Genomic DNA, 23,570 nt, shown 5'->3' on the forward strand with positions numbered 1-23,570 from the left:
TTTTTTTCTTTTTATTGTACATCATGACCCTGCACGAGTTCAGTTTATTTAATTTGCATATTCCAATCTAGCTTAGTCTACATAAACTCAGATTTGTATTTGATTAGAATTGTCTCCTACTAGCTATGTTGCTTTGCTGCTGGAAGCAGGGGGTCTTAGGCCAACTTTTCAACTATCTTATTTGGCATTATAGAATCAGATGAAATGTTTTAACTATTTATAAAGTCTTATTTTCAAGTCATGGATGTCATACTGGTTTATTAAGTAGGGCATTTAATATCTGCAGTTGGTAGGTTTGATAACTTTATTGTATGTATGTAAAAATTTTCAAAAAGCAGATGGTTTGTGTATCTTTTTAATGAATCACATGTTATATAGATAACCATTACCCTTTTCACACCAAGCCATTTCCCAATTTTGCAGCACATAATTTCGATTCATATTGCATTATAGATAACAGGGAAGCAAAGATGCCTGATTCTCCTGCTTCCAATTCTACACCACTTTCGATGCCCAGTGCCTCAGTTGCATCAATTGCATCATCTCCTGTTAATACCCATCCACCAAACAGTGGCCCTGTTGTTCACGATGGTAGACCTGTAACATCAATAAACCCAACTATAGTAAATGGCCACCCATCAAGTCCAGGAAGGTCACTGTCTCCAAGCTTGGCTAATGGAAGTCAGCTACCCCCAACATGTGGAGCCAGACAACTGAGTAAATTGAAAAGATTTTTAACCACTCTCCAACAGTTTGGCTCTGACATTTCACCAGAGATTGGAGAAAGAGTCAGGAGTCTTATTGTCAGTCTTGTGGTAAGTCTAAATATGTAAATGTTTTAAACAAAAAAAACCAGTATTCCATTTAAATACTGTATTCTTTTTATGTTCCAAGATCACACCCTTTTACTGTCAGAAAACACATTTTATATCTTGAGCTGGGACCTGCCTTCCCCTAAATTTTATCCTCAGGTTTATATTGTGCCCCAGTGGCATAGAAAGTGTGGGGTCAGGGGTGGGCAAAAAAACCCTTAAGGAAATCTGCTATTTTGTTGGAAAATTTCTGAACTGGTCTGAAATACACTCAGTTGTCCTTTTTCTGCCAAAGTGTTGCATTTTGAAAGGAAAGATTTAAAAGCTGAATAAAACAATTTCTTCTGTTGTTCTGAATAAGATTGACAATTTTTTTTGATAAATAAAGCACAGATCTTTACGATGCCTTTTTTAGAGAGGAAGGCCAGAAAATCTTCAAGTAGTAAGTTTAACAATGATGTGGAATAAATGACAAGACTTTATTTTCTGTTTTATTTCACTTAGTTGTGTTATGCTCAGATTCATGAAAAATTTAAAATGCCATTTATGTCCAAAAATCTAATTTTTTTGCTCCTCCTATGAGTTTTCACATTTACGCCACTGTTCCACCCCAGTTATTGATTGAGGTGAACATTTTAAAACTTAGGCAAAACTATTTTTGTTCCAAATGAGTAGATTTCTTATTGGTATTGCTAATTAAGACAAACAAAATGTGTAATGTCCTTTTAGGATTGAGTGAACATATTTAATGGGCATTGGCACTCTAGACATTCTTGCATCCGATGCATGAGATGACAACCACAAATGTTTACTGACAATTTTTAATGTGTGAAATATGCACTTTCATAATCCTGCTCTGGAAATTTATTTTTAATTGTGGATATTAGCAAATGCACTGTTTCATGTATGGCATAATCTTTAAAGTTTCCTTTTTACACAAAAATTGTAAAATGTTTTTATTGAGCTTCACACTATTCTTGATAAAGTATATTTATCTATATGCTCCAATAACAGCTATGAAGGGTTACTGATCTCTCTACCTCTTAAAATAAGTTGCTATGTTTACAAGTCATTTTCAGGCATCAAGTAGGCCAGTATTGAAAAGTTAACAACAAAAATTTATATAAAAGATTTATTAGCTTAACAGGTTTAGACTAGCAAAAAAGAGCCATATTATTACATCATAGGTGGAAACTAAACTGCTTTAAGATTTGTGGAATATTTTTGACATGTTTTCTCTTCCAATATCTTGTGATGTTTAATTTCAGCAATGATCTTAGCTTTCAGCATCTGGTTTATAGCCAATACACTCTGCTTTGTTGTAGAATAATGCAATGACAGTGGAGGAATTCCATCAGCAATTGCAAGATGCTACAAACTTTCCACTGAGACCTTTTGTAATACCGTTTTTGAAGGTAACTGACATTTTTGTTGTGTTCTCCTCTGGAGTTTTTTTTCAATTTTGTATAAAGTTTTCAAATTTAGATCCTGGTTAAAAAGTATTTATGCATGCCCTGTAGCAACAAGCTAAATTACAATTCATCTGCTCAATATTTTGTGTATGTGTATTCTCTCTATATCTGTTCTGCATTAATGAAAATAACTGTTTACCAGTCTGTCATAGTACTCAACGCTTATAGCCATAGCTATACACACTGGAGAAACTTGGAGTTGCAACTTAGAACTGTCTTGCTCTATACCCCCTAAGTGTCTGTTAAGAACTATTTGTTGCCGCATGATATGTTGAATTCATTTGTCAATATATGTTTATGTATACCTTATTGTACGAATTTAGGCAAATCTACCCTTACTGCAACAAGAGTTGATTCAGTGCTCTCAGATGGCAAAGCAGTCCCCTCATCAATACATGAACCAGCATGAACCACTTTTACATGACAGAGAGAGACTTCATTTGGACCCAGAAGAGTTTGTTGGTGAAAGGGTTGGAGACAAGAGAAAGGTTGAACATGAAAGGTAAGAAGCATCTTTTGAATTTTAATGATTTGTTAGATTCGCAGTTCTTGTTTCCTCTTACTCTTACAAGGTAGCCTGCAATTCTTGTTTAAGAGCTGGTTGTTTCCAGGATTACCTACTGCTCTGATTCAATCCTGAACATCTCTCTTCCAAAAGATCAGGGAAAGGGGATTAATAGATACGGTTCTTATTTCATTGGTCTTTTTGGAACAGAGGCTTTTTTGAAGGGGGGGGGGGGGGCATTAACAGAGAAAGGTTTCATAAGAACTTTTACAGTTACGTCAGAAGTTAGAGATTTCATGCCAATTGTACATCTTAGTATATTTTTCATACTTAACATGGTCTAGATAGTGGGTTAAAGGATCTGGAGTTTTTAATGCTTGTTTTGATGCTGTGTTTTGAGGAAAAAATTTTACTCAAAGAACCATGAAGCAATATCAGATACATTATATCACTGAGCCTCTAAAAGACTCTTTTCTGAAATGCCTCTCTCAGAAAACTTATGGATACCTTTCTTGCCTTTGTATAGCACGACAACCTTGTTGTATTTTTTATCATTTCCCCTTTTAAACCATCATGTAACTTGTGCACTATATTCTTCAGTTTATAATCCCTCCAAATCTGCGGAAAGTTTTTTTAGTGAGAAAAACAATGTCACAACATATCATTTAGGTCTTTTCACAGAGGATTTTATTGATTGAAATGACTTCCCATTGTTATTACACTATCTAATATTTTTACCATGTTTTCAGTAGCAGAATCTAATATAAGTTTTTAATCTTATGTCTGCGTCTGAAAATCCTGCCATAGTTTCTTAGAGGGGACTTCTAATGGAGTAGGTCACATAAAAATAATCTAAGGAACGCTCAATGGCCTAGTTTATTAAAATTGTAACCCTGATAAACAATCCACATCGAGCTGACACGTGTCCTTCAAGGAGGTTGTTGTTTAATATAAAGCAGGTAATTTGTGTGATTGTAATTATAAATGAAAGAGTATTATGCATTGTGTCAGGTACCTGCTCCATTGGAGTTGGCTAGGTCATGCATTAATTGTCGTTAGAGTACTTCACAGCTATTTGGAATGTATTTTTTATGTTAAAATCACATGTTGGTGTTGTTTCTCTTTGCTAGTGGTGAGCAAAAACTATCACCCCGCTTATTGTTTAGAAAACGATATAGAATACAATAGCCTCGAATGATTATCGACACGCTGCAAATAGCACCGTAGGATTCCTACCAAGTAACAGTAACTTCTATTTATCAAGAAAAGACAAGACCGTGATGAGTTCAAGCGATCATTTGGCTAACGTTATACTGAAGAATTTTTCGACCACAGAAGTAGACGCGTTTTCGTTCAACTCAGTCATGCCTTTTGGATTGATGCTCTATGCTTGCAAATGTGGTACTCATGAAATGTGGTCAAGCTGTTCAGCTGCATCATAATATCAAGTTAATCATCCTAAGATCTCAATAGCATCCTAAATGCCCATTCATTTTTGCTGTTTCTTCTGTGTTTAATGACATAGTTGGAACACTTCTCTAGCATAGAAACGTTAGCCGTTGACACCTGTGCTATCACCATGGTTATGAGCTAAGCCAGAAGAGAATTTTGATAAGCAGGTGCATGGCACATGCTTCCGCTAATCCGGGTTTTCTCATTCCATCCACAAGTGTTTGATTTAATGCCTCTTTCTTTGAATGTAAATACAGTTACAGTCAAAACAAGTCATTTTTAATAATCCACATTGTTGTATGGTTTGAGAAATGTTAGTAGTTAAAAAGAGCACAATGAGTTTGTTTTTTAGTCCAAACAGCGACTTCTCTTCTCGCAAACAATTTATACCAAGAGATTTAAATTGAAAATTATGAACCTTAAGTGTTTACAAACCAGACATGATTCTTCATCAGAATCATGTGCACAAAAGTTAATTCTTGTAACCCCGCTGGGATTCGGTTGACCTTCAAAGCTTAGTTGCCTTCCTGTTTAGACACTTGGAAAATATTGTTGAAGATTTGCGTATGACGTGATTTGCTTTGCAAGCATGCAATTATCAAACTGAGATGAACTTAAGAGAAAAAGACAATTTGACAACTAGGTTTATGGCTGCTGTTTTTTCTTTAAAACTTCGAAGGAATGTCCTCATAAACATCGTTTTAATAGTTCTGAATAATCCAGACCACGGCTTGAAAAGCGTTCGTAATAATTTCATGTGCAGCTGGCCTCGGTGCAGGGATGTCAGTGTCACGTTAGAAAAGCCAAGTCTCTGCTTTTTGCTCTGTAAATTATGTGTTTTACGATTGATATTCTCCATTTTAGACCCAAAGAAAATGGAATACCTGATATTGGTCTATCGCCAAACAAGAGAAGTTGCCCAGGTTGGTGAAAGCCAATGACTAATTTAGCATAGTTTTAGTTATTTGGATTGCATTACATTAGGAACGTATTTTGTATGACTGTATGACCCTCTTTTAATTCGTTCAGCTCTTTATTCGTCTGCAGTGAAAAGTTACTCCTAGAGGAGGTTTTGTTGACTCAAAATTGTGTTTCTAACAAAGAGAGCCCTGGTAAAAAGAAAGCTATACTTGGCGTATATGAACAAACGCTCAGGACAGAGAGAAGGTGGGGGGGGGGCAGTGTGTATGCCGCCGGGGCCAGTGTGTATGCCGTTACTGCCGTTTGGGAAGCCCAATGTTCCAAACAATAGTAGTCCTTTCCTTTGCTGTTTACAATTGTTCCAGTATCATCTTCTTTTGCCAGCTTGCAATCTTTAACACTTTATTTCCGCAAATCTGTCGCGGAAGCTTTGTAGATCACTATTTTCCAATTGATGATTTGTGTTATCACATGTTGTAAATTTGTTTCTTTTCAGCCCCGTCAGATATGGATGGTTCCGTTTTTGCTGAAAGATTGCTCGAGAGCATCAAACAAGATTCTGATGATTGGCGAAACGTTGAAACGGTAAATGTTTAACATCGTATTTTATTTTGGAGGTTTTTGTGAATGTGAGGTCTTTGTATAGCTTGCAAATTGGTTGAAAACCTCTTTCATACAATTTCTACTGTATGAATCTAGATTTTAAAAATTCCTTTCCTACTAATCGGTTTGGAATTTAAAAAAGACTTTGAGAAAAAATAGCTGCAATGCCTGCCTAAAGTCTCGGTACACTACGCCAGAATTTTGCATATTTTCATTTGCATTTCCTTCTCCCCCTTGAAACAATGTTTGCTAGCAACAGTTTCTGAGCTTGAGATTCATTCTGCTCGTCTGGTGCTCGTCTCAAAGGTTTTTCACTGACTTTTGGCCTTGAGATGGAAAGGTACTGCAAATGCCAGCATCTAAATCAACAGTAAGTTCTGCAGAACAGAATTTCAAGAAACCAAAATCCTAAGAATAAACTATATTTGGATATAAGGTGTTCAAATTCATACACCGTGTATCCTACTATGGTATCTTTACCTAAAATATTCAAGACTACAATAAATGTTTATTGTGTCGCTATGAGCTGTGCATATAATTGACCCGAACTGCTTTCTGTTGTAGTTACTCAGATTGGCAGAATGTGTCTGAATTATTATGAATTTGGAAGTCATTTTCTTCTAGATGCTGCAGTGTGTAATGAGCATCATAGAAAAAGCAAAGCGGGCTGTCTCAGTTTTGCAAGAGAGGTGCATCCGCGATAGAGAGGAAATGGCCACCTGGGCAAGGAGAATGACTGACGAAGCCGAAGCTGAAGTGAAAAGAAGGGCAGGTGATGATGCTTTATCTCTAATCTTTATTTACAAATTATTCCAATATACCCTGAGAAATCTTTAGCTACAAATTTTAATCGATTGACAATTTATCTTCATCTCCATTAGTAATTTATCTATACGAAACTTTCCATCAAAATATCCATATGAAACGATTATGATATTGAAATAGGAAATTTCTAGCAACACCAAGAAAAATTACATTTCTTGAAAACTGTTCCCTTAAATCGAGTCATTTAATTGGTTTGCATTTAGAAAGCAGAGTTTGTTGTTGCTCGTGGACATATAATTTTCAGGCCCGTTGTCTTTATCCCATGTTGAACTGTGGACATTTTTTGTTTTTAATACATGGATTATCCATTGTTTACGCTGACTGACCCGTGTGTATTTAATCTGGGCAATCATGATAATGTTTCTAGCTAAAGCGTTTTTTGTATTTGTATTCTATTAATATTTATATCCAGTTTTAGTTAAGTAGCTTTACACTTGAATGACGCTCAATTTTTTTGTATAGCTGACTTAATGGCAAAAACGTTGAAACAAACAGAAGACAGAGTTGCTGAGGTAAGGCGAAGAGCCGAGGAAGCAGTGAGTGATGTCAAACGTCAGGCGGTTATTGAGTTGCAAAAGGCTGTCTGTGCTGCGGAGGAAAAAGCGAACGATGCCTTGGCACAAGCTCATCAAAGAATGGATAAGGCAGTGTCTGAAGCAAGGAGACAAGCAACTGACGAGACACTTAGCATGGTAAATAAGCAAGACAATTCGCGTGAGGTATGCACCGAGAGGTCGAAGGACTTAAGTCTGTCAAATTGGGCGCCTATAATGAAAACAGTAGCGTTCTCGTGCTTGACTCAACAGGGCTTTGCGACCCACTAAACATGTTGCATTTCATAGATACTGATATGTTGAAAGTGCGATTATTGGGAAGAATATGTGAACTTGAGATTGATGCCGTCAATTTGTTTTGGCAGAATTTGTGCTAGATAACTACACTATAATAGCGATTTTTGTTAGCAAAGCAATGTTTCACTGAGTCCTTTAACACTAAAGACAGTTTGACAATTCGACTCTTTGTTGTTTGCGTTACTGTCGTCCTGCTTCGATTTCAAGTATGATGTAATGTATAAGCTAGAATTTTGAAAATGCTTTGTTGGTATTTCTTCTATTTGTGATTGATAAAAAAATTAAAAATTGGCAGTCTTTCAAACGGACTATATAATCTGGCAAATGAATTAACCATACATTCTTGCAGGAACCAAAGACCTATAGATAGAATCTTGTAGTTATGAACTCTAACCTTCTTTGCTCGAGCTACCATTTCAGGAAATATTACGGTAAAATAATCTGTCTGATATTCTGTTAAGAAGCCAACTGCTATACATATCTTTCTACAGAACTGCTGGAACTGCGGTCGCAAAGCCAACGAGACGTGCAGTGGCTGCAATGTAGCGAGGTACTGTGGAGCTTTTTGTCAGCATAAAGACTGGGAAAATCATCAGAGGGATTGTGGCAAACAGGGTAGCTCATCCGAAAGGAAGTCACCAAAGTCTGGAGAACGAGCATCACCCGATAAGCGATCGAGTCCCACTGGCAGAGGAAGCACTACACCCGTATCGCCTGCAAACAGTGGCAATACTGACCCTATCACATCTCTTAGTGATTATGTGAGAAAGACCCCCACTTCCTAATCCTTGAACCTTAAACATGTAAAAAGTAACGACATGGGAGCCGCCCATTACTGTTTCAGTTACTACTTCTGCCACAACGTACTCCATAACTGGTGTGGCATTTTATCTGTTTATTGCGGGAGGTTTACGTGTAAATTTTCTGCACAAAGGTAAAACTCTTAATCGTTCAGTTTCTATCGGATTTGTAGGGTGCATAGCAGCAAGGCCGTTAGATCTTCAATGACTCAAATGCTTCGTTTATATGAAGTGTAGCATGATGTCAACAATTGTCTTATTCCGTTATCATAATGCTGCAAAAATATACTGCAGCTATAGACAATAACTGGTTTTAATAAACATTTAAAAGCGAAATTGGCATGTTCTTTGTGTATTTAGACAGCAATCTTATTTGTATGAAAATCTTACGTTTTGCAGGTTGTGCAGGTTGATATCTTGATGGAAACCGACATTATTTACGTTGAATTTAATCTTTATCTTTAGATTTTTTGTCAATATCAGAAAGGTAAATTGCTTTTAACAAAAAGCAGGAGCTTTGTAGAATGTAATTAGGTTATCCAACTTCTATAAGCAGCTAGAGATTCTCTTTGCTCTCTGCTCGGTCGGCAAGTGTTTTACTGACCTACACCAAACAAATAACTGTAGCTATCATTAGCCCATTATACAAAAAAAAATTGTTTTTTATTGGAAACATTAGACTTTCGAGCAAGACTAAAGCTGTCCTACATTGGGAATTTCTCTATTGTCAGTGCCCTTGAGAAAGTAAGAAGTGATCTCCAGATTCAACTGTAGAAGCCAAAAGATTGATCGCACAAGCGACTTTAGGAAGAGTACTGGTGAAGTCGTACAGTCTTATTCTGTGAACGTTCTTATTCTGCATATGCAATGGCTACTTTCCGATTTATTTGGATGCAGGTTTTCACGTTGATTTATGTATGTACCATTTCAAACGAGAACACCACCAGTTCTAAATTGTCAATGCCTCTCGCAAGTGGCCTTGTAGAATCGTGTCGTAAGCGACAATGCCCGTGGAGGTCTGTTCCTTTTTACAAGCAACCTGGTGTAATTTTCCATTCGATATTCGCTACGTTTTTATACAGTCTTGATTGCTAACTCAAAGTTGGGGTATTGTTTGTTTTAAGCTATACTAACGATATCATGACGTAATCGGGTGTTTCTTTTGAGTACTAGCGTAGACTAGCGCTTTCATTTATGTAAATAGATTATATTTTTATAACAAGGACTGAAACAAAGCAACACTACGCTGTATAACAAGGACTGTAAAGTAATGTCTTCTGTAGAGGTAATGACGATCAAATAATGTCGATGTTGTTGTTATCGAATTTGTTGCATTATTTCAATGTCCACTCTGCTTAAGCTGATTAAAAAAGTTTTTTTCCGCAAGCGACTTCGAACAAATAACGTTAGGCCATAGCCAAAAGAAATACTTTTAGCAAAGCAAGCGGACAGCTGAGGCACCATTTCTATATCAAACTTGCTTGTGCGCAACGTTTCAAAAAAATTGGGAAACTCTTTTTGGTCATTTTTGGGATTTTAGCGTTTTATTGTTTATTGTCTTTGGTCATAATATATTGTAACTGGCGAGACAATAAAGACATGAAAAAAAAACAGCACAGCAACAAAATATTATATCCAGGGAAGGTCCTTTATTTACTATCCAGTGTTTCAAATAAAACGATGTTCCTTCATTCATTGTAATGTTTGTGCAAACACAAGGTTGAAGCTAGGATCTACCATCGACATTTTCTCAAATCACACTAAAAAGACTGCGTTTTTGGGAAATTTACTTTGTTGGGAAGGCGTTTAAGTCAAGTCATTTTTCACAATTTTTATTGCCATTCATACCAGTTGAAGATGACCAGGTTTGATCATTTAAAGAATTTTTCTTTGTGAAATACTGCTTCGGCTTTAGCCTAAAAATGTCATCGCCCAGCCTAGCCCCCGTTGACTTATCCATTGCAAGTTGAACTTTGAGCAAAATTTTAAGCGGAAAGCCAATCATTTTGCCACCCTATATCAAACAACACTGAAGATGCCTCAACATTGGTCAGTTAAGTATACTGTTTTTTATACAGTAACACTTGAATTCATACATCTTTTCTCACTTCCCACTCAACTTCAAACATGAGAATTCATGCGCTTTCTTTCTTTACCATCTGCTCCTAACTAATGAACTTTTTATAAAAGAAAAGAATCTTAACTATCCCACAAAGCAATGTGGATATCAACGGGTTCGGTAAGTATAAATATGTAACAGGTTTATGCAAGCGAATGGAAAAAACAATTTTGTGAGTTTTTGCAAATAGCTCTTTATTCTCATACATCAAACTTCTCAAGTGCGTAATACCTATCTAAAGCAAATAATATAACATACCCCAAAGATCACTTTACAAAAAAATCTTATTCGTAAGAGCAAGTACTCGTTTTTACTAATAAAATAAAGGCGAATGTAGAAAATCCAATGCTCATCACTTATATACACTTTTTATATAAGAACATAATCTATAATATGAAGGCTCAAAATCGCTGTAATTTAGGAACAATACAAGACTTAAGCTTCATCAAGAGTTTAATTTTTTGAGTTTAAAACTAAATGTTTTGAAATAGATGTATCCGAGTCATCAACACTATAATGCAACTCGTTTACATTAAGATAAAATCTTAACCTCATAACAGAAATAAATTAAGAGTATTAAACGCATCACAAATTTAGGTATTCTCATATAAAAAAGTGTGTATCCTACATCGCTTCACAAAACCTATGGTATTTCAACATCATTTAGCCTTGTGGTTTAAAAGTTTATTTATTGGTTTTCTTAGCCATATTAAGATTGCTTTCCTCGATTTTAGACCTGGCGGAAAATAGGAGAATGGTCACCCGAGAGCGAAAATTAAGGGACTAAGTGCTTTTGATCAATTCGAGGGCGCTGATATCGAAAATCGATGTTATACAGGGATTTTCTTTTGAAGGGGGGGCTTTCAGCCTCTTTATCATGTTTGAAATCTCGTTTTTGCGAATATAAAGGTAATCAATGAGAAAACAGTTTAAATAGAAAAAAATTACAATTTTAAAGTTGACTAAGCATATTTCTTGTTCGAAAATGCTTAAACATGAATTTTGGTCTGTTAAGGGGGGCCAAGAGCCTCAGTTTCACAAGGAAATTGCTTAATCTTAAAATTTTCATCCTTGAATAGACATAAAAATAGTTTAATACATCTTTTGATGGGGCTAATTTTTGAATTGCCGTCCATAGGAAATATGCAGCGGTATTCATTACTAACTGATAAATAACAGTAAAGGAAAAACTACCGGATCATCTAAAAATAGCTTTATTGTTTCAAAGTTTCTTAAAATTGTCACCTGAGTTAGAGGCCATTTTATACTTCAGCTTGGATTTTCAAAAGTTCCCAGGAATGTTCTTGGTAACAAATATCACTCTGAAGATAGACGCCTCATTATTCCCAACCATGATCTATCTACTAGGAAGCCTAACTGAAGTATCAAACGACCTTGAAAATCATAGCGATTTAGATTGCATGCAGAAAATGCAGAATATGGATCTTTTGATTTTCTCTGCATGACAGCAAGAGATTGAAATCTATGATTCCTTTTTGTCTTTCGAACCTCTGCACTAAAAACTTAGATTTTCTTTAATTTTTATAAAACACACGACAAATTTCGCCCAATCATTGCCCGACTTGTCCATTCTCAATCATTGTGTACCCAAGCTCATCCGAGTGATCTAAAACAACCCTTTCTTCTGATTTCTATGTGAAATATTTATATTCTTTTTACTGAAATATTATACTAGACTTTGTACAAAAGAAGAAAGTGAACAGGAGCCCCTGCTCTGCTACACTCTGATTCTGCCACACCATTTTGGCTAAAGCTGTACTTGTTGTATAAGGCTGAAGTTCAAGTTATATGATTCTTATATTTATAGGTTAATAGCTTTATTCTAGAATGATGATAAGTGAAGAAAGAACGCATTGTAAAACAAAACTACCAACATTTCTATTATAAGTTGCAAATGACCTCTATACATGCAAAAATCTCGTTCTAAAGAATCCTTGAGATGCAGCAAAAATCTTGTTGCAGCCAAATCTTGGCCTAAACTGGTTGCGGAAAACACCTTTTTCAATGACTTTTCCAGATTCAAAAATGTATCTCTTCTTCCAAAGCCCACCCCTTTATCAAAGGTCTTCCGAATGAGATTGGGTACACCTGACAGTGTTGTCGGGATTGTCTAAAACCTGAGTGGAGTTAAAACCTGACAGTGCTCAATACTTGCCTTCTATTTAAAAAAAAACTGGAAATAATGTTGTTGCAACCTTCAATGACTCTTCAATAGAATTAGGTGGAAGATTAAAGAAAGAAACAACAATTTTAGGAGAAACACGTTTGGCCTTAAAGTTGTGGACTCGAACAAGAACATTGCAGGAGTTGATCTCAAGACAACGCTGTCGTATCCACTTGCACCTGTGTCAATGGCTCTCAGAACTGTAGATGATGCCATCGGAAGGACTGTTAGGGCTTCATTGTAAGGAACTGGCACAAGTGACCAACGTTAGCTCCGATGAACTATCGCGTGCGGATAAATTGAACAGGTGCAGCTTGGAACTTGGAAGATCTACCAAGGGACAAATGAAGACCGAAGTACTGCTACCATTTCAAACAAGTACACAAAGATTGTGACTGTCTTTGAGAAAAACAAGGACAACAGCATATAAAGATGGTGAAAGAGTTGAGAGAGGTGAAATTAGCTATACGTCTTAACAAGTCCTGATATAAGGTGTTATATGACTTTCATTTAAGGTGTTATATGACTTTAACAGCTTCCATATCAACGAAGAAAGGAAAGAAATATTGTTTACTCAACTCTTTAGCCGGACAGTGATCATTTCAAACAAATTGCAGTGTACTAAAGCTTTAAAAAACTGGGCCAGTGACAACCGGCATTCTAAAAGTGTTCTGTTTAGATGTTTAGATGAATTAGGTGGAACCAAGATTCTCATAGTCTGCTAGTTCAAAACCCCCACCCCCTCCGAACAAAAAATCTGCCGGAAACACTATTTTACTTGTGCAGCACTGCCTAAACTATAAAAATTTTACGCCATATCTTACACATAATCCATGAAAAATGGCAATTGTTATCGGTTATGGTGCTACCATCCTGGGCCTACATCTTCGTAATTGTCCTTGCCGTTTCACCATTTGTCACTGCATTAACCTCTTTTCCACAAAGGAGCTGCATTAATTTTGCTTTCGTCTGGCTTTGAAGAAACACATAGATCAGTGGATCGGCAATGAGATAGAAGCTCCACACAAGTCCGACTGCACGCTCAATCATTGGGTCCTCCCTTTCTTGCACAATAACCAAAGAGACATACACTGCATCTGGGATAGCCACAAATGTGATAAAACTGACGATTATTAGACCAGCTACGTAAAAGAATTTATTATGTCTCCGTTTGAAGTGTTTTGGTCCGCCACGCGAAAATCCTGACAGTCTCTTCCTTGCTGTTAACAATGCTCTAAGTATCGATCCGTATGTAATAAATGCTATAAGAATGATTGTCCCATCGCAAACTAAAAATACTATTTTGTAATAAATATCATACAACGCATCGTATTCAGCGTAGAAAAAAGGAATTATTCCTCCAGTTCCAACAAGCCAGGAGATAGCAACGGCTGTCATAAGTTTCTTCTTTGTTACATGGAAGTTATAAACCAATGGGCTGACAGAAGCTATGAATCTGTCGATAGTGAGAGTTATGACAGTGAGGTCGTTTATACCATAAAGACCGCCATTGATGATATCAATAACTTGATACTCTCGGTTAGTGTCTCCCTTTCCAAGGATCTCCATCACACAAATCACACTTTCTGTAATTGTTATTAATATCTTCAATACACTCAGGTTCACCAAAATCATATTTTGTCCAGTAATGGTAAGTCTTTGAGCATAAAGAAGGTAGATACCAAGAGAATTCAAGAAGAGAGAAGCAAATAGTATGAAAAAGTTTACAATGTAGAATGCCAAGCTAACGCTGTCAGTCATCCTTGCAAGAAATGTTATTCATCGGCAATTAAAAGGGAATAATCTGCCTTTAGAGTTGTCCTCGGGTTACCTGCATAAAAGAAATATGGACCTTCAAATAATGAATAATAAAATGAAGAATGAATGTGAACCTTAAAAATGTCAAAAAACAGAAAAGTCCTTTAAAATTTATTTTCTTATGGGATCCAGAGTGAGTAGCGAGGCCCTGCAAGGGGTACTTGAAATATGAAATAATTGCGATTTTTGGAGAAAAAATATAAATATTTAGGTTTTTTAACTTTGAAATATGAGATAATATTGATTCCCAGAATGAAATATCAAAATAGAGGAATAATGGAGTGTTTTATTAAATTCTGTGTGAGGATTATTAATTTGATCGCAGAAGCCACAAAACACAAAACAGCGAGTATTCAGTTGTTTAGATATTTGTCGAAGTCAAAACTCCGAGAAATGACGGGAAAGACAATATTCCTCTCCCTAAACTTAGAGTAGTAATGACATTCATGACCAACGAAACGTATTTGAAATTGGAGGGGCCAAAATTTAAAGATTATTAAAATCTTAAGGCCATCCCCATGGTTGGCCGCAAGAGAAAATAGGAAAAACATACTCTAGGGATGCCAGGAACCTCATCTAAGATAGATTCAGTGGTGTAACGTACGGTGTGCACCTTTAAGCACAAAACTAAAGGCCCAGAAAGTGGTATTTGGATGAAAGTAGATGTTTCTAAATGGCATTCACAACATCATTCAAATGAGTGAAAGACTGGGTAAGACTTGTGAATGTGAACAACCGTATAATAATGATGTAAGCTTTTGCAAGACAATTAATGCTACTATTTCATATACAGTACTGTATCACTGATGAATTATTGATGGGCTTTTGACAACATTGGTACACTAATAGTTATTTAAAATGAAGAACAGACCAGATTTTCTGACAATCAAAAACAATATGTACTCTGTAAAAATTAGGAACCTAACTAAGAACCTACTTAGCCTAAACTGTCAGAAAGTAACCCCATAATACAAGAACCTGTTTTTGCCAAACTATGAAAAAGTTGGTTCTTACACGCGGTTTTTACCGTATATAGAAGTATTCTAAGCCAAAATAGAAAAAGTGTCTTTTAAGCGTTTCTAGAACCCCAGCAAGCTATTCGTAGATGGAGTAAGTAGCAAGCATATACTTCAGTTTAGTTGGTATCAAAGAATTAATAAATCCAATTCCTTATTTGGAAGCAGGATGGACTTTTGATAATTTTGAAATATTTTATAAGTTAATTTTGAAATACGAAATAATGACAAGATTTCGTAATGAAATATGAAATAATGTCAACCCCCCTTGTAGGGCCTCAATAGCAGATGTTGATGCGGAAAGGGTCTGCATTTGTCTCTTAACAGTAAATATTAAAATCTTCATTAATTCTCAGTCTTCATTTCAAGTCTAATTGCCAATAAATTTATGCTCTAGGTTTTTTGCTTCAAAGAGTGAAAAGGCTGGCCATGGGTGGTAATGCCTGGCAAAGAACGAAAGCACAATAGACGAGCGACATCAAAGAAACATGTTCATAAAAACATGTAGAAGTTTGCAACCTTACAGCCTCAGCCAAAACAAGCCCTGAAATTTCAATAGAAGATAGAAATAATACCAACTATTTTTTTCTGCATGCAAATCAATCAACACAAGTCGATAAAATACAGGCACCGCGAAAAAGGGGGGCTGTGGGGGCTATAGCCCCCCACTTTTTGCCAAAAGTGCAAAAATTTACCAATGTCAAGCAACTTTTTATTCGGTTTTAGTCCCCCCATTTTTTTAGACCCTCACTTTTCTCAACGTTCCCCGGTGCCTAAAATATAATAGGCAATGAAGACACTTGGGAAACTATCAAGAATTTTAGATAAGTAGAAATTTTCCCAATCACAGGTTTGTTCCATTTTCTCTGGAACCTTCGCATCCTAAAGTTCAGTAGTACAGTTCTATGCAAAATATATTGAGACTCATGTTTATTGATGTATTTTTCCAGCGTTTGCTATAAAAAACGTTTTATTTTTATAAATGACATGAATTTCAACGTCACTTCTCTCTACATTGCAATGTTGTTTGGAAACTAAGTTTGACCATCCACTTATCCCGCATTACCAACATTTTCCGTTTTGTGGGTAAAGAGGAAAAGAATCAATGCGGTCTAACAACGTTTATAAACGGTTACCTTGAAATTATCTAGCCTTCAAACATTTCTTTGATTGTAGTATTTTGTTCTTGCTATATTAGTTGATGGTTGGTAGCGTTTAATGGAATGGAATCTATTTTTTTGAAAAAATCATATTCTAACTGGAAAACAGAAATTTAAATTATCTGTTTACTTTTCTAAAATTTTGTCAATTCACAGATCCTTTCTACTCCTTTAATTTGCTATATTTCACAGTAAGATAAATAAATATTTTTGCTGTTTCATCTTGGGAAGCATGCAATATGTAGAGGGGTTGGATGGAGGAAGGTATGGGAAAGTATGCAGTCTTTATTCTCATGTAATCAACTACAATCCTGGCCTAAAGTTATTAGACTAGCTGGCAAATTGTGGTCTTTTTGAAAAAATACGCTCCTCATCCCCACAGTCAATGTTATCTGTGTGTTTTCCATGTTATCTCTTCCATGTTAACTTTTTTGATACATTATCAAAACAGCCGACGTTTTTAGCTGTAAAATATCGCCGCGTGTCTAAATTTTTTTTGCTTTCACCCTAATAGTTGAATAACATGTTAACAGCAATTCAGCTTCATGTTTTAGCGAAAGGTTAAAACCACTAGCCTGACCCCAATTTAGGGTATTTATGCATTCTTGTATAAAATGTAAATAACATGCAAGTTTCCAAAAACCTTTCCGCTTTTAGGCATCTTGGGGTGACTCGTTGGCAAACTTTCGAAGTTGTCATTACATAAGGGATGGCTCAACGAATTAGCAAATGAGACCTGGTCATCTCCCGTGAACGAAATTGCTAGCGACTGAGAAGATACCCACTCAAATGCACAATTTGAGATTCTTTTTTGACTGCGAGCTACTCTACTATAGGTACTGCATGGTTTTTAACTAGTCAGAGAATCAAGACGTCCTTTAAAACCTTAACATTCCTAATTAAACAGTTCTGTTACGCTTACATGAAGACCAATAGGGGGGACCTACAAGGGGGGATGACATTATTTCATATTTCATTACGGAATCTTGTCATTATTTCGTATTTCAAAATAAACTTATAAAATATTTCAAAATTATCGAAAGTCCATCCTGCTTCCAAATGAGGAATTGGATTTATTAATTCTTTGATACCAACTAAACTGAAGTATATGCTTGCTACTTACTCTATCTATGAATAGCTTGGTGGGGTTCTGAAAACGCTTAAAAGACACTCTTTCTACTTTGGCTTAGAACACTTCTATATACGGTAAAAACCGCGTGTAAGAACCAACTTTTTCATAGTTTGGCAAAAACAGGTTCTTGTATTATGGGGTTACTATCTGACAGTTTAGGCTAAGTAGGCTCTTAGTTAGGTTCTTAATTTCTACAGAGTACATATTGTTTATGATTGTCAGAAAATGTGGTCTGTTCTTCATTTTAAATAACTATTGGTGTACCAATGTTGCCAAAAGCCCATCAATAATTGATCAGTGATACAGTACTGTATATGAAATAGTAGCAATGATTGTCATGCGAAAGCTTACATCATTATTATACGGTTGTTCACATTCACAAATCTTACCCAGTCTTTCACTCATTTAAATGATGTTGTGAATGCTATTTAGAAACACCTACTTTCATCCAAATACCAGTTTTCCGAGAATTGTCTCGGGAGCATAAAACTTTCTGGGCCTTTAGTTTTGTGCTTAAAGGTGCACACCGTACGTTACACCACTGAATCTATCTTAGATGAGGTTCCTGGCATCCCTAGAGTATGTTCTTCATATTTTCTATTGCCGCCAATTATGTGGATGGCCTGAAGACTTTAACAATCTTAATATTTTGGCCCCTCCAATTTCAAATACGTTTTGCTGGTCATGAATGTCATTACTACTCTAAGTTAGGGAGAGGAATATTGTCTTTCTCGTCATTTCTCGGAGTTTTGAATTCGACAAATATCTAAACAACTGAATACTCGCTGTTTTGTGTGACTTCTGCGATCAAATTAATAATCCTCACACAGAATTTAATAAAACACTCCGTTATTTTGCTATTTTGATATTTCATTCTTGGAATCAATATTATTTCATATCTCAAAGTTAAAAAATTTAAATATTTATTTTTTTCCTCCAAAAATTGCAGTTATTTCATATTTCAAGTACCCCTAATAGGGCCTCAATAGGCTTGCGGTTAGCTCTTTTATTCGATAAGTTATTTCCTAGAATAACCTAATAATTTTTTAACGATTCATAATAAAATCCAAATTTCACTCTCTTGATCATTTCTACTTATTTTGTCTGATTATTATAATAATTTGCAATAAGGGTAGTACTAGCATCTAAGGCCGACCAACTTTCCCTGAAATAATAAAAATATCAGACCAGCTGAATGGACATTGTGTAATTCACTATTTTCCGTATCAAACATCTTGACACAATTAGAACTGTGGGAAATCTTTCGTACGAATGCAGGGTATCAATTGAGCAGCTGCCGACAGCAAAAGAAAAAAATCAAAACTTTGTCTTCCCTTTCTCCATCGATTCAGTCGCTCAGGAAGTGAAATTTTCTGCTAGCAACTTGTATAGAGAATTCTCTGCGTGTTTCCCTCTACCTAATGTCACTATACGGATACCACAATGAATACTACATACCACACAACATACCTGTTTGTGAAAGGCACCAGCTGAAGTAAAATTATGTTAACAGGTTTGTCTTCAGATGGAGTACAAGAGCCCCCTTGTGACTGAAACTACTGAATATCAAGACTAATCTCGGCAAGAAAAATAGCGGTTTTGGATGGTTAGAAGCCTTTGTTTTGCTTTATTGACCCATGACCAGCAAGATTCACGATCTTGGATATAAAGAAGGGACTTTAGCATAATGCGAAAGCTTGCCTCCATTGCATTGATAATACCATAAAGCAGCTGAAGTAAATAATTTGAATTTGTGATTATAATCCTGTTGTTCTCTTCATCGGTCTTGTGCTGTCGCTAATCCAAGACAAACAATCAAAGCGCCCATTTCTTTTTGCCTTTTCCTACTATTCCTCATTTCATAATCCTAATCTGTAATCCTGCTAATTCCGACCTACCTTTTTTATTCTTTCGGGAGGGGCTTGATTCCTGGGGATGAGAGAGGGGGGCTAGGAAGCTTAATCCCCGCAATATATTTTGCTGCGTATATGAACATGTTTCATTGCTTTCAAAAAAGATTGAGGACTGTTGCCTACTGATTTTTAAAATCCTCTTGCCTTTGGATTGAAAGTTATCAACATTCACTGAAATTTTTTGACTAATATGTTTCTTCGTTATAAATAGAAAACGGTTTTCAAATTCACATTTGACAATGACTTATCAAATGTTTGTATGGCACTGCTCGTGTTTTCTTGCGCATAAAAGAATGATAACATCGCAGCAAACACAAGCAATCGAGAAATATTTTTGATCATGAGTCATTTTCTGGCCACACTCGAATCATGGCCTCTAAAGCAGGGAGCAGGGGGATTAACTGCCACCTATCCAATGCTTTTCAAAGCGTCAGATATCTGTCTCTTTACGTGAATGTCACTGATGATGTTTGTTCCCTTGAATTTCAAATCAATCTGTGTTTATGCAATTCCCCTTCAAGTTGATGTTGCCACGGATGTTTCTACATATATATCTCCTTCCCTCTTCTTCACTTTTTTCTTTCTTTATTTTTCAGACTACGAAATACACTATAAGGACCAAAGTATGCAACACCTGCGAAGACGATTAATGGCGGATCTCATCACGCAGTAGTTTTGGCTATTGTCTAATCAGCTAATAGTGCGTAAATAAGGCAGCAAATTACACGACGCGTGAATTCGAATATTCCATTTTAATTTTTCAAAATTTTAAATCAGCAGTTCTTGTTTCGAACTAAGAATATTTCTTGGATTACAATTCAGATCATGGTCATTGACATCAAGAAATATTCGCTTCTTAAGGTTAGGTCTTTATGCTATTTTGTTTTGGGTGTTCCAATACTTTTGTCTGGGTGTGTAGAGGGGAGAGAGAGACTGGTAGCAAGTCAACCACCATGGTCAAAGGAAAGAAAAACTTTGGAAATATTCTATTCTAAGAATTGTCAGAACAGGATCTAAAATTGATTTAGACCGAAGGAAAACCAAATACAAGGCAAAATTTTCACATGAAGTGGGAAAGTTATTGAAACACTTAAGAATAACCTTTCTAGTGCAGCAAGTGTAATAATTTTTTGCATTGAACACAGAACCAAAATAAGATGGAGAGGAGAATAAATGACGCACATTTTATCAATGACATAAGAATATAAACAAAAGAACTATTTTGCAAAATCTGATTGCAAAACTTTTTGGGCATTTTCCGCCAATGTAGGCCATTTTGGACTTTCTATCATGGCATTGGCAGACGAGGAAAAACACATTTTGCTACAACTTTAGCTGATCAGTTTGGAGGTTATTTATGAACCTGCAACCTAGTCCCTCGTATGCCCCCAAACCACAGATCAAGCACTAACCTAAACCAAAGAACATTAGCGGAAATGCGGTTCAATAATTTCACAACATGTTTTGCCGAGAATGGAATTGGAATTGATATATTTGATAATTCGAGAAATTCTGTTGCTTGTGAGGCGTTTGATCGTAAAAAATCTCATCGATTTCTAAATATTTTATCAACCATTGTTCCGAAATGAGCAAAAAAGTGGGAAGCTTTGCGCTAATTTTATCGATTTTATCTCGGCATTAGAGCAAGATTCAAAGACATCGCTTATATTATCAGGAAATTTAATAGGTTTTTATTGTCTTGGAGCCATTCCAAAAGAGGACTGAGTTCTTTCTCCGGTTCAGATTCTTGACAATCCTTGCAAGGGTGGTACCATCTTAATAGGTTACTTAGCAGTTCTCCGGGCGAATGGCCGTCAACAAAAAAGGCTTAGAAAAGATCCCTGTGGAACATGACAGTGTAATTTTCTTTTCGTGGGGAATCGCCATGGACATTGCGTAGCTGCAGTCTGCCCTGGAAACATGATATAAAGCAAATTTCTGCATATTTTTAGCAGGTTATCGCGATTTCCTACTTTACAGGAAAACAACTTTGATATTGTTGGCGAGAATCTTTTAATAGCAATAGGTTTCAGCAATATCGAGTCAAGTATCCTAGCACCATTGAAGTGAAAATATCATGGCTGGAAATTGATGAAAAATTTGGACATTTTTTCTTCAGAATGTCTTGCTCCTGGCCGACAACAATGCACCTTTTCAACTAAAAACGTCAAAGGGAAATAGGTCGAGATTTGAGGTGAAAGACCGCGCGTGTTCTGTTGTGATTCCTTGGGTCTATGCCTTGTGAAAGACCAAAGTTTGGTTCGTTTGTCTGAATCGAATCGAATCGTTGCAGTTCATCAAGAAAGAACAATTTTTAAAAACTAATGAAATAGATCAACGTTAGCAGTCAAAGTCTTCAAGTTACTTTGTCACTTTTGACATCTTGTCGAAGATTTCAAGTATGAAGATTTTCTGCGACCAGTGGATTTAAGAGGGGGCAGCTGCCCCTCCCTCGACGAGTTGAAGCAAATCTGGCGCCCCTTCTTCGGAAACTGTGCGCCTCTTTTGAAGAATAAGAATCAAGTGAAAAAGTTTTTCACAGTACCAGATTCATACTGCATCGGACTCATTTCTTACCGGATACACTTTCGTTACACCATTTTGTTTTGTTTGTGAGGAATGCAAGTGCGTTTTGTTTGTGAGGAATGCAAGTGCGTTTTGTTTGTGAGGAATGAAAGTGCGTCAAACAATTTTTTAAAACAAGGCTGCTTTTTCGAAACAGAGTTCCGGCGAAAAATTGCATTAGATTCGTGCATTCAAGTGAAATTTAAAGTTGTTCAATTTAATTCTATACCATCTTCGAAGCAGAGTGACTTGACTCCGCAAAAACAATGCGGAACAAGCGTCATTCTGAGAACAGAAAGACGATATGATACAAGGATGAATGAAATATCTGATATGAAAAGTGATCTGATATCAAATGAACCCAAGTCAGAGATATAAATGAGTTATGCCCATATTCAATGGCATAAGGACACTCTATTCGATGCGCACTGAAACTTTTACAACAAAAATTTCCATTGTTATCCCAGGTAATGAAGTTTGCAGCCTAATGTGACCTCAACATAGCCGCCCAATTTTTCTTGTATTATATTTTATTCATGCATGAATATCTTTCTGTGCACTTTACATGACTATCCGGGCTAATCAGAACAAATTAGAGAAAAATTTAGGGCTACACATCACCAAAGTAATTAATGACTTACTGTATATTTCTTTAGCTAGATACGAAAGCCAACTTCAACAAGTATCTTTAAGGTTGTTTTTTCCTTCTTGCTCAGTCCTCAATGGTTTTCTGGAGGAAAGACTTGCTTTCACAATTAATTATTTACAAATACTATTGATGGTACTTTCTGCGAAGAACAGGCTATTTCATTGCAAATGCGAATTCTTTATAGGAAAAGCAAATTAGCAATTTTTGATTATTAGGTGCCAGTTACACTATACCGAATTGCTATCGAAGCAGAGTAACTTTCATATCGGACAGTGGTTTGACATACGCTACGGCATACCAATCCGGTACACAACGCTCTGATTAGCAGAGTGAAAATCACTCCTTTCTGGAGGTGATACGAAATTACTCCGGAGCCTCTCCATTGCGGAGTGTTGTAGTGTAATCGCACCAATTCTTTTAAATTCCGCTTCGAAACAAAGAATTTCCTTATTGTTTTCTTTTTGAAACGATTCGATCATTAGTGAAAGGTAGGTATCCTGTCGCTATGTACGAAGAAAACTGGTACTCCTAAGATGCTGTTGAAGACAGTTGTGAATACGTCGAAATAAGTAAATATTTTTCGTACACAAAAATTCATTTATTTGTTGCAAAAATAGAAGAGATGCGGTGAATTTCTTCATCGACAGGTCCATCTAGAGTCAATGATGAAATTTATCTGCCTGCTTTGTATTTTTCTCAAGCATAGACTCGGGCAAAACCCCCCAGCTCGGGAAGTTGAAGTTTGCAAAGCCTGACAGGAGAGAGCTAGAAA

General features: G+C 36.2%; 2 protein-coding genes across 8 annotated transcripts in view; one reads left to right on the forward strand and one right to left on the reverse strand.

Annotated features, from left to right (window-relative positions):
* The window catches only part of LOC135690608 (protein CBFA2T2), a 29,540-nt gene extending 19,974 nt beyond the window's left edge, over positions 1–9,566 (forward strand). For 5 of the 6 annotated variants that reach the window (XM_065208207.2, XM_065208212.2, XM_065208208.2 and 2 more), the window contains exons 2-9: positions 454–815; positions 2,138–2,227; positions 2,608–2,786; positions 5,106–5,164; positions 5,659–5,747; positions 6,390–6,537; positions 7,053–7,309; positions 7,933–9,566. In XM_065208207.2, the coding sequence (XP_065064279.1) occupies positions 454–815; positions 2,138–2,227; positions 2,608–2,786; positions 5,106–5,164; positions 5,659–5,747; positions 6,390–6,537; positions 7,053–7,309; positions 7,933–8,226 (1,478 nt within the window). In that variant the 3' untranslated portion in view covers positions 8,227–9,566. The remainder of the gene's footprint in view (positions 1–453; positions 816–2,137; positions 2,228–2,607; positions 2,787–5,105; positions 5,165–5,658; positions 5,748–6,389; positions 6,538–7,052; positions 7,310–7,932) is intronic. The other variant, XM_065208209.2, reaches the window with a different exon arrangement.
* Positions 8,019–23,570, reverse strand: LOC135690609 (uncharacterized). 2 transcript variants are annotated; one of them, XM_089114199.1, is made up of 2 exons: positions 22,791–23,570; positions 8,019–14,376 (listed from the first exon to the last, which is right to left on the reverse strand). In XM_089114199.1, the coding sequence occupies exon 2, from the start codon at positions 14,304–14,306 to the stop codon at positions 13,425–13,427; it is 882 nt and encodes a 293-aa protein (XP_088970325.1). In that variant the 5' UTR covers positions 14,307–14,376; positions 22,791–23,570; the 3' UTR covers positions 8,019–13,424. The 2 variants fall into 2 exon arrangements, with proteins under 2 accessions (XP_088970325.1, XP_088970319.1); XM_089114193.1 differs by lacking the exon at positions 22,791–23,570 and adding an exon at positions 19,142–22,769.

Source organism: Rhopilema esculentum, chromosome 4 (assembly GCF_057945365.1).
Source record: "Rhopilema esculentum isolate cy_ngs chromosome 4, ASM5794536v1, whole genome shotgun sequence".
Taxonomy (NCBI): Eukaryota; Metazoa; Cnidaria; class Scyphozoa; order Rhizostomeae; family Rhizostomatidae; genus Rhopilema; species Rhopilema esculentum.